Raw genomic sequence first — 12,237 nt, 5'->3', positions numbered from 1 at the left:
ACTATTTTTTAAGCTTTAAATTTTATAATTATAGATGAAAATATATTTTAAGGCTATCACAAAGATTTTCAGTATTGAAACCATATTTCTCAACACTATTTGAAGGTGCGCTTTACTTTGATTGTTTAGAGCCGAGGCTCTACACAAACTGCATCCATATATATATATATATATATATATATATATATATTATTACAAAAAGGTCACAATCACTCCCGAGTTATTAGATTTTTAAATTGGATGGCTTGGGGTATGACACAAAGTTCAAGAAATCTTTTTTGAACTTTGAGTCTAATCAATGACACACAACCACCCGATTTGAAGTTTGACAGACAAGAGTGACTGTGACCTACTGGTACTAAAAGTAAATGGTCTCTTTGTATACTTTCCACATGAAGATTCGATGAGTTAGGTGGACCTATGGAACATTTGTGTACCCGACTGCCCAAATGAATCATCAGACAAGCAGCACAAATTGATAGGGGTGTGGGCATTATGGTCATTATTTCTTAGCATTATAATTTTTATTTTTATTTTCGTTTGTTAGTTTTGTGTGTGCCTAGGTCAAGTGCACCTCTCCCCTAAATTTCAGGTCAAAAGGATATGTAGGTAAAATATTTAAAAATAAAATAGTGGGCATACACATCAATCATTTTGATCTTGAAGATTAAATCTGTCATTCAGGCTTGTACTGTTTCATTGGCCGTGGGGCTCATAATCCCAGCTAGGGCCATGATTGGATGAACCAGACCCATCACAATCACATGAAACAGTACATCTGCATATACAAACTGGTATTAGTCATCTTTAGTTCGACTTGGATGAGTATTAGCTAGAGTTATGATAAGGCTAGAATCAAGGTTTACCTCTCCATAAAAACGATAGTAACAAATATTGTTATCGGATTATTATCAGCAGGAATTTAATCTCAATTATCAGTAGGCTCTTTTTTAGAGGAAATTTATCAAAACTTTACTGATATAATAATTTAAATTAGTAGATAATCTTTTAGGGAAATTGATCAAACAAGCTATTGGCATCAAAGATATGCATATGCAAGGATTCTTGTAGGCCACAATAGAAAATGATAATTTAGCCTCTTAATATTCAACATTTTGTCAATAGATACCAAATTTATCCATTGTCTTATTACAAGAACTTTTAGTTTCCTATAATAACACCGAAAGATAATGACCATTGGGCTTACCACTGTTCGTTCATTTTGAAAGCCTATAGTACAGCAATAAAAGCCCAAACCAATTACAACCAGGGACCAAGATTGGGATTTTTGGAATCTCTCTCTCTTCCCCTTCTTCCCTCTCTCTTCCATGCTTCCCCCCTTTCTCTCTTTGTCTCTCACTTACATTCTCTTCCCTTGCTATCTCTCTCTCAAATTGCAGAGAAGAGAATACTCCAGACCCATTTTTCTCTCACTGCAATACAAGGCATGAGAGAAACTTAAGGCGTTGGATCTTCACACACTCACACACAGTGGCACATACACACACACACAGAGAACAAAAATATATATTCAGAGAAGGATAAAGTTTCCGTGAAGAAAAATCGGAAAGTCACAAATCTACGTCTCATTCTCACTCTATCTTAGATAGATAGAGAGAAAGAGAGAGGGGTGGCAGTTATGCAAGCCTTTTTTTATATGCAATTCTGTTCCGCTGTGAGAGAGAAAATGAATCTGAGAGATCAAATGGGTAGACTTGGACCCGGTTCAAAAACTCTGTAGAAGAATAGTTAGAGGAGGAAAATGGATTTATGGTCTTTACCCCCATGAGTGTGAGTACAAAACATCATTGGGCATTGATACCAATCAAATGAGAAGGGTTTCGGATCAGTCGTTTCAAGCTTGGCCAAGTTCTAGCTCTGTGCCTGTCTAGCTAAAGAGGGAGGAGACTTTTACAAAAAAGAAAGAAAGATAAAGAAAGAGAGAAAACAAATCTAGAAGAGGACTAACTTTTTCATCCAAACATAAAATCATCTACAAGAACAGTGGGCAGATACTTGCCGGAGTGTTAAGAGTAATTTTATATCCAATACATCCTGGTTGCTAATTCTAACATCTTTGATATTGTTTTGATTAGTTCCTTTTTTATAAAAATGAACTTTTAATTTATGCATATCATAAGAAATGAATTTCAATGATTAAAAATTAATAATTACCCAAAAATCTAAAATTAAGAACAGCTTTGTTAAAATATAGTAATCCAAGAGAGCAATGTTTCAAAAAACAGTCCGCCCGGCACCTAGGCGCCTAGAAAAAAATTTCCGCACACCTCGACCTAGGCACCCTGCATGGGCAGCTATACCTGGGCAGGCTAGGCGGGCGACAAGGGCAGTTGGCATTTTTTTGTATTTAACTTCACCCAAAAGGGCAAAGGGGGTCATTTTTACCCCCAAGTTTGTCTAAAAGAAGTTTTGGGGTTTATTTTTTAACCCCAAAGTGAAAAAAAACAAGAAACCCTCAATCTTAAACTTATTTTTGAGAATCTAAAGTAATTTCTGAAAATCGAAAGTACTTTTTGTGGATTGAAAAAGTATTTTTTTCCTATTGAAATTATTTTTAAGGTGCTATTGGTGGTATTAGAAGACTTTTGAGTTGATTGGTAGCTCGATTGAGGTAACCAACATCGAAGATCAGAGATAAGGTAGAAAAAGTTAGTCTGTAATCTTTATTTGATTTTTATTTTTCCAATTTGAGATGTCTTCTGCGGGGTCTACTAGGGGTGGAGATCCGGGATGAAAACATTATGTTAACCCTGATAAGAATGACAGAAATAAAATTACGTGCAATTTATGTGGACATGTTTCTAATGCCGGCATAAATAGATTTAAGAAACATCTTGCTGGTATTAGAGGTGATGTTGCCCCATGTAAGAAAGTCTCAGATCTTGTAAGGAAAAAAAATTTGGAATACATTGAAGTTGAAAAGAGTAAAAAAATTGCAAAAAAAAAGGATATAGCAGAATTAAAGTCAAGGGTCCATATTTTTTATGATAATATTGACCCTGAAGAAGAGGATGAAGAGGGGGAAGAAGAGGTAGCCATGGTTGGTACTCAGAGCTCTAAGACCAAGAGGGCTTTTGGGTCTAAGAAGGCTCGTACGAGAGGGCCTATAGATAGTTTTTTTACACCTAGCCCTGAGACAATAACTGAGAAAGGCAAGGGAAGAAAGGGGAAAAAACAAGTGATAATTGAAAATAAGTTTAAGAAGGAAGATAATGTCAGGGTGATTCAGTATATTGCTAGGTGATTTTACCATGCGGGCATTTCTTTTAATACTGCTCGCTTGAATAGCTTCCATACAATGTCGGAAGCCATTGTGTAATTTGGGTCAAGTTTGAAAGCTCCAACTCCTCATGAGATTGGAGAGCCACTACAGAAGAAAGAAGTCAATTACACTAACAAATATCTTAAAACTCATAAGGAGGGATGGGCTAAATTTGGGGTTTCTTTAATGACAGATATGTGGACTGATAGGAGGAGGAGTAACATGAATTTGTTAGTAAATTGTCCTACAGGTACAGTTTTTTTGCGCTCAATCGATGCTTCCAATGATGTTCATGATGCGCATTATATATTTTCTTTCATTGATAAGGGCATTGAGGAGGTTGGGGAGGAACTTGTAATTCAAGTGGTCACAGATAATGCTGCTCCCAATCTAGCCACAGGTCATTTGCTTCGACAGAAAAAGCCTAGCATATTTTGGACTCATTGCGCTACACATTGCATAGATCTTATGCTTGAGGCAATTGGTGAATTGCCTACTATTAAAGAAATTATTTTTAAGGCTAAAGAGTTTACAATCTTCATATACAGTCACATACTTACCCTTAGCATAATGTGCAAGTTTACAAAAATAGAGAGCTAGTGAGGCCTGGGGTCACTAGATTTGTCAGTGCCTACCTTAGTCTACAGAGCATGTATAAGAGGAGGATCGCATTAAGGTCTATGTTTGCTTCAGAGAAGTGGAGTAGGTGTAAGTGATCTAAAGATGGCAAGGGAAGAAAGACATGAGATATTGTTCTTTCGAAATATTTTTGGCGTGGGGTGACGTATGCGATAGTAGTATTTCTTCCCTTAGTGAAGGTCTTGCACTTGGTTGATGCTGATAAGCCCTTGGGCTTTATATATGACGCAATGGAAAGCGCTAAGAATATGATTGTAGAGAATTTGGGCAATGATGCAGTGAAATATGCCCCAATTTGGGAGATTATAGATGACAAATGGGATAGGCAGCTCCATAGACCATTGCATGCAGCGGGGTACTACTTGAACCCCAAATTCTTATGCAGATGCAGATATTGAGTCAAATGGGGTAATTATGGATGGCTTTAATAAGTGCCTTGAGAAATTAGTTCATGATCCACATATTCAAGATAAAATATCAATTGAAGAGCTAATTTCTTACAAGTGTTATTTGATGTCATTTGGGAAAGATATGGCATTAAGACAGAGAAACGAAGACGAACCAAGTATTATTCTTTTGACTTTTGTTTTCTAAAATATAAATTTATAATTTTCTTTCAAGTTCTGATAATATTAAATACCTAAATTAATTATAACGGTTGCCCACATATTGTAACCCAATGGTGTAGACAACAAGGGAGTAGCGCTCCAAACCTCCAGAATATGGCTATACGGATCTTGAGTTCAACAACGACCTCTTATGGTTGTGAGCGCAATTGGAGTTCGTTTGAGATGTTATTTTACTATTTTACAATTTTATATGATTTTTTTGTTTATAAGTTCAATTTGTAATATAGATTCATAAAAGGTAAGAAGATCATAGACTCATTGTAGTTACTTATGCATTATTTTTCCTTATATAGGTGCATACAAAGAGAAGAAATAGGCTTGAGCAAAAAAAGCTCAATGACTTGATTTTTGTTAGACATAATCAAAGGCTCAAGGAGAAGAAAAACTAGCCAAAGAAGGATCCTATCTTTTCGAAAGACATGGAGAATGCTTCAGATTGGCTAGTTAGTGACCCTGGTACTGAGGAGGTCTTCCCTGGAGAGGGTTTGACATTGGAAATGGTCGAGGAGGCTCCGAGGCAAGCTTCCAATCCTAGGAGGGCAACTCGAGCAACTTCTTCTGCTGGTACTTCACGGAGGGAGAAAGAGGAAGAGGAGGAAGATTCAGAAGAATCTCTGAAAGAAGGGGAATATGTTGAAGAGGGTGATGATTCTGATGATGATGGCCTCAATTCTGATGTAGATGAAATCAATGAAGATGATGATTCTGATTCTGATTCTGATTCTTATTGATGTCTTGATTGTTTTCTCTCTTCTTTTGTAGTAACTTTATTGCACCATCTTGGTTAGGGCTTTAAACATTTGGACGATTTTTATTCAGTTATGTGGTTTGTAATTTTTTTGCCTTTTTGGACTATTTCGTTGTGTGGTTTACTGGTTTTTTTATAGCTTTGGAAGTCAGTTTGTTGAAGACTTGGAGAGTTAGAGACTTGGATGTTATTATGGTTTATTTTATGGATATGGAATATGGAGAATATGAAAGTTGGAGACCTTACAATAGCCTATTAGACTTTTAAATGTTTTGTATGGTTTAAAATTTTGAATAAGTTTATTCTCAACTTGATTACTTGAGTGGCTTGTTTGTATATAAAAACTTATGTTGCAAACTTGCGATATTTTCAAATGGAATAAATTACAAAATTTGACACAAATATATGCATAGATGTACATTTGGAGAGCAAATATATAAAAAAAAAAACTAAGAATTTGCACCACAAGACGCCTGAGCTTCTGAGCATCCGCCTAGGCGCTGGGCGCCAGGCAGGCCGCCTACCGTTTTTTGAAACCTTGCATGGGAGGCGGGGAAAATACATTGACTAAATGTTTGAGTAGACAATGGAATCAAAAAATCTACATCTCATGAAATGCTTCACTTGTCGATATGTGGAACAAGTCAATTAGATATTAAATGTTATTGTCATCCTTTTCTAGTTGCCATAGGAGGCCAATTTTTATTTTAAAATGAAATTTCAAGTTAATCTATAATTGTTTGGGAAAGTTATAGATAACCCCCTTGACCTTATGATGCTGAGAAAAAAAAATTAATTAATTTTTATTATTAGGATTTTTGAGTTTATCTTTTAACTCAAGAGTGGGAGGTGCACAAGGATAGGAAATGAGTTGTGCGTGAATTGATGTTGATCAGTTAGTTTAGGAACATAACTAGGATAAGGTTAAATCTGGTTTTTTAGGAGCATAAATAGGATAAGCTTAGATATAGGGGGGTTTACCTTTCCAACAATAGCTTTGGGTAAAACGTGGGTGGCACGTGAATTTAAGAGAGAGAAGATAGGGATGAGAGAAAATAGGTTAAGGGGGATAAAATAGGAAAGTCAGTTGTTTATCTTCTTTTCTTGTTTGTAGTCAATTTGAAAAGAGGTTTCCCTTCATTGTAAAGTGGTGAATGACTTAATAAAATTTGGTCTCGTGAAGAGATTATTTTGGGGGTGGATTCCCTTGTAGACCTTGAGAGAGGGTATATTCTCCCAACTTTTTATTTTTATTTTTCCCGTGTTATTTTCTCCCTGCATCAATTGGTATCAGAGCAAGTCAGATTCAGATAGCAAGTCAGAGAATATCCGGTTTGTTTTGCAAGTTAATCCTGCTCCTGCTATGGAAGATCGTTGGATACAAGCTATAGAAAATTTGACTAAAGCCGTAGAGGATTTTCGAACTGAATTACGTGAGATGAGGATACAACGGTTGGAACAGAGGTTGCAGCAGTTGGCGAACAATCTTCATCATGAAGAAGGTGCTCGCAACCACATTCATCTTGCACCAATAATTCCACAACAAACCGAGAATGTTGATTTCAAGCGTAATGAAGAAATTTACAAGACAGATCCACGTCTTATAGAGCAACCACGAGATTTTGAGATTAAAATCGATCTCCCAAAATTTCATGGTCAAAAGTGTTCATCGATTGCATATGGGACGTCTTTGGAGCTGGACCCATTCCTGGTTAGAAATAATCAGCCCAAGCTCGTATTCAACAATTACTCTTGGAATATAATTGCAGGTAAAGAGTCTTACATTAGTCTTGAAGACATTGAAGAAGAAATTAGCCTTGAAGAAATTGAAGAAAAGGTGCCGAGAGGCAGGGTGGGATTACCTCACCAATTAGCAGATGGAGATTGGCTTCAAGCTCGAGGTCGAGCTTCTCCCAACCTCGGGAGAATGATGCAGAGAAAATAAAATTAATTAATTTTTATTATTATTAGAATTTTTGAGTTTATCTTTTAACTTAAGAGCAAGAGGTGCGAGGGATAGGTGGGCATGAGTTGTGCGTGAATTGATGTTGATCTTTTCAACAATAGCTTTGGGTAAAACATGCATGGCAGGTGAATTTTAGAGAGAGAAGATAGGGAGGAGAGAAAATAGGTTAAGGGAGATAAAATAGGAAAGTCAGTTGTTTATCTTCTTTCTTTTTTTAGTCTATTTAAAGGGAGGTTTCCCTTCATTGTAAAGTAGTGAATGACTTAATAAAATTTAGTCTCATGAAGAGATTATTTTGGGGTGGATTCCCTTGCTGACCTTGAGAGAGGGTATATTCTCTCAACTTTTTATTTTTATTTTTCCCGTGCTATTTTCTATTTTCTCCTTGCATCACCTTACTTTCTAATACCCCCTCCCCCCCAAAAATAAATAAATAAATAAATGAATATTTTGTATATCATACCACTAACCCCAAAACTGTTAGTAGGGTCTTTTAGGATGAAAATACCCCCAATACAACACATATTTTTCTCAAGACAAAAATCCAACTAGACCGGCACAATGTGTGCCAGACCGGCTTTTATTTTAAACAATGTGCCACTCCAGTACACATTGTGCCAGACTAGCTTCACTTTCAAAATAAAGCCGGTCCTGCACATATTATGCTAGACCGGCTACATTTTAAACAATGAGTCAGTCTTGCACATATTATGCTGGACTTGCTTTATTTATAAATGTGAAGTCCCCCAGACACAATGTGTGCCGGACAGCCACATTGTTTAAAATATGTTGGCATCATTTAAAAAAACCCAGAGGGGGTGAGAGAAACGTGTGTTACAAGAGGAGTTTAGGGTTTTTAAGGGGGAGTGGGGGGGTGGTTGCAAAAATAAACAATTTTGGGGTAGTGCTATGGTTTTCGAAGTTTTTGGGGTGGGTTGTGGGGCGGCATGCCTAGACAGTAGGGTCATGGGGGCTATCTATAATGTTCCCTTATTGTCATCACAACCAGATTTTGAAAGCATATTTGTGAACTTCTTTGAGATATTTGAGGCTTTTAACTGGTTTTTATCAATTAAACCAGTTTGATGACCAGTCAAACCACTAATAGAATAGGAACAGCTGTCCAATTTGATATCCAATCTGGTTTTGACAACACTGATGTATATGTCATTTTAGGTTAGTTACAAAAAACAATTATTTTAAACTCAAATTTCATGTATATCTCTTCTTAGGTAAGTTATAAAATACTTGTCAAAATTGAAAGGATCAATTTAACATAATCAATATTTATCAAATTTTAGCAACTGTCTATTTGATTTCTACATTAAAGATTCATATCCTTATCTTAAACTGCATTCACGATATTATCATCCTGGATTTCTACAACAATGATAACGTGGCTTCCAAGAACCACGATGTTTTCAAATTGTCAGGATTGTACCAGCATTTAATCAAGTGTTCATGTTATTGCAAAAAAGGCCTCATATAATACCAACAATATTTGTTACTAAGGACTGACTAGATCATATACATCATCTTTGGAGGTCCTCCTCCTAAAGGTTCCACACTATCCATCTAGACTAATAAAATCTCACGAGTACCACTGTCAAATGAAGTAATCTCCCAAACTTTCCATATTCTTCTTCATTTTTCTTTCTATTTTTCTTTCTTTTTATTTTTTATTTTTTTTTTTGTCTTTTGGGTTTGACACAACTCCACTTTCTCCAATTAAATCCCCATACTCCCCCAAAATAAATTTCTCTATATAATCAAATTCTAGACACCATTTAAGGGAATCACACAAAAAGTCATGGATGGAACATTAAAGATAGTGACGTGGTATTATGGAAGCATAGATGCACCAACTATCTTTAATCCAGAAAAAGATCCTTACAACCCAAATGCGATTCAATCCTCCTACCTATGGGTAACTAAGCATCCCACTTGACAAAGACATATGTTACCAGTAACCCAGAAAAACATAATAAAAAACACAAAAAGATGGTTTTACCTTAACAGTGAAGTGATGATAGTGGAACCCCATTCAGGAAATTTAGACCACCTTTTGATAATACTTAACAGCAGGCTAAGTACACCCACAAATAATATGAAATTAGCACAAGATACAAAAACCAGGGAACTTAAACCAATTGACCTTAGAAAAAAACACTTCAGGCTAAGAATATAAGCCTCCAATTGGCCTTAGAAAATATAACTTCAAGCTGTGAATACAAACCTCCAAGAACTCCATAATATTACATGCAATAAATCTAATCACATTTTGCTTATCTAATCACATTTTGCTTAAGTTGCAAACGCTGGCCAGTCAAAACCAAACAAAATATACATACATTTTAGACAATACAACCAGAATTAATACATACATATTAAAAGCCAATATACGTATCATAAATTAGAAACTAAGATTCTCGTGGTTCTCGCAAGCACTAAAACAAATGTATATGCAGTTCAATCTCTCCATGTACACACCTAAATAAAATAATTGACTTGAACAGGTATCAACCCACTTCAGGTTTACTATTTTAATTCCAGTTTGACAAGTGCTAAGTGAATTACCAAATTGGATAAACAACTAGTTTGAAGACGTAAAACAGGGAATGAAACCCTAGTTTACCATGTCAACTTAGGCTTCACATATCGACATTTTCAGAGTCTCTGACCTGTGTATTACCTAAATAAAATCTCCATCAAATAATCACACCAAAACTTTCAATTACCATCTCGGCGTCCAAATTCAAGCACACCCATAATTCAATAATCACCTAACACAAGTGTCATAACTGATATAAAATTTCAACTCAAATTCAATAAACGATTAGACAAAGTTACTTTCAGAAGCTGCTATATTAAAATTTCCAAAGCAAAAGCAAGAGAAAAACCCTAACTCCATTGGAATAAACTGTAATAAAAACACATGGTAAGCTTCATATACTAACCTGTTCACGGATGAATCTAGGGTTCGTATACAGGTCTCTGATATGAATTTGATAAAAGAAGAAAAAAATATGATGATTTTTCTAAGAAATCAAGGCTTTTGTCATCAAAGGAGGCTTAACAGTGTTAGTTTTGGGGGCGTGGAGTTTATGGAGCATTTACGCCGTGGAATAAATTTCAATCGTTGATGACCGCTAGATTGAAATCGGGTGGTTAAAAGACGACAGCTTTTTGTTTAGGATTTTCCATCTAACAGCTAAAAAATGTATACAATTATACCATTTACCTTTCGTACAAGGTGGCCACAATTAATCTTGACCATTAGATGTCAAATTGAGTTGCTGCATTTATTTCATTAACGAAGCTTAAACTTTAAAAGAAATTTTTTCGAATTTTGTAACATACACAAGCTATTAGATTTCACATTGAATGGTTGTAAGTAATTGTGACCTCCTATACACAAGATAAAAGAAAAAGTTTATATAAGGTTGAACCTTAAAATGTAGAATTAAATATGCACATCAAATATCCATTGGAAAATGGTGTTTTAATATTGAAAAACCCTCTAATTGATCATCTTGACATAGGGAGTATGAATATGACAAAAAAAAAAAAAGATTTTGATTCCTATAAATAATGCATCTTACAACATATTATCTAGACCGTCCATTTTCAAGATTTTCATATGTTTATAGATCTACTTGATTTTAGCCATTTTTGAAGTTTTAAAATTTACATTTAGAGATAAAAATAGATTTTCAGATAATCTTAAGAATTTTTTCACCAAAATTTCATGTTATTAATTAAATCTGGAGGTGTGCCTTATTTGGATTGTTTAAGGTTGCAACCTTGTAGAAACCACACCCAAAGTTAAATGGTCTCATTGTATATAATCCCATTGCCAAAAATGATTGTGACTTCCTTGTATCAAAATTAAATAGTCGTATGGTATACAATCAAGGCAATTCTCTCATTTTGTTTTAAGAGATTATATACAATGAGGTCATTTATCTTTGATACAAGATGTTCATAATTACTTACAAGATTGTATACAAGGAGACCATTTGTCTTTGATACAAGGTGGTCACAATTACTTATAACTATCCGATGTAAAATTTGATAGCTTAGATGTGTCACAAAGTTTCTAGAAAATTTCTTTTGAAATTTAAACTTAATCAATGGAATAATTGCAGCCACCAAGTTTCACATTCGATGGTCAAGATTAATGTGACCACTTTGTATCAAAGGTAAATGGTCTCATTCTATACTTTTCCAAAAATAAAATGAATGGGAATGTTTTTAATCTTTACCATTGGATGTGAAACTGGGTGGCTGCAATTATTCCATTGACCAAGCTCAAACTTCAAAAGCAACTTTCTGGAACCCCGTGACACATCTCAGCTACCTTGTATTAAAAGTAAATGGTCTCATTGTATAAAGTCCCTTTATTTTTTTCACCAAGAAGTTATGCCTAGTTCCATGATATAATATGATCTACACGATCATATGAATTATATAGTGCAAGCAAGAAAAAATAAAAGAAATTCATTTTGTTACCTAACCTTTTACGGGTATTTGAAATTTGCCATTGTCCATATATATATGATTAACTAGAAATTTGGCCGAAATCACAAATCTAGCAAAAAAGAATTACGAAATAAAAATAAGACAAATCAACAAGAGAGAGAAACATAGAGACTCTATAGAAGGGAAAGGGGGACCATTTTCTTTCGAAAATGAGAAAGATATGAGAGAGAGAGAGAGAGATTATCTCGTGGAAATCTGTTGGGGAGAGAGATACGGTTTGTGCAGGAAAAGACGACAGAAAAAAAGGAGGGAGGGAGCGAATGAGAAAACATTGATTTATGGAAAGAGGTTAAAAAGAGAGATTCGTTGAGAAAATTTTGAGGGGAAAGACAAGGGAGGTGCGGGGAGAGAGAAAGAGAGGAGAGAGCGTGGAGAGAGAGAGAGTGAAGGTAGTGAAAGGAGGAGAAGGAGAGAGATTCAAGGTGAGACA

At 35.2% G+C, this 12,237-nt stretch overlaps 1 protein-coding gene across 6 annotated transcripts in view; it reads right to left on the bottom strand.

Moving 5' to 3' along the window:
- The window catches only part of LOC18444489 (uncharacterized), a 38,850-nt gene extending 28,429 nt beyond the window's left edge, over positions 1 to 10,421 (bottom strand). Inside the window, exons 1-2 of one of the 6 annotated variants that reach the window (XM_020673717.2) lie at positions 10,223 to 10,409; positions 9,277 to 9,351 (exon numbers count right to left, since the gene is read on the bottom strand). In XM_020673717.2, coding sequence (XP_020529376.1) covers positions 9,277 to 9,309 — 33 coding nt within the window. In that variant the 5' untranslated portion in view covers positions 9,310 to 9,351; positions 10,223 to 10,409. Of the gene's footprint in view, positions 1 to 9,276; positions 9,352 to 9,842; positions 10,183 to 10,222 lie in introns of those variants that run through there. The other 5 variants (XM_088851649.1, XM_088851647.1, XM_020673719.2 and 2 more) reach the window with 5 other exon arrangements.
- Positions 10,422 to 12,237: the final 1,816 nt, after the last annotated feature.

This window comes from Amborella trichopoda, chromosome 11, assembly GCF_054954075.1.
Source record: "Amborella trichopoda isolate Santa Cruz 75 chromosome 11, AtrichopodaSantaCruz75HAP2 v2.0, whole genome shotgun sequence".
Lineage (NCBI taxonomy): Eukaryota > Viridiplantae > Streptophyta > Magnoliopsida > Amborellales > Amborellaceae > Amborella > Amborella trichopoda.
Note: the sequence above shows the minus strand (reverse complement) of the source record. Positions and strands in the feature narration are given on the sequence as shown.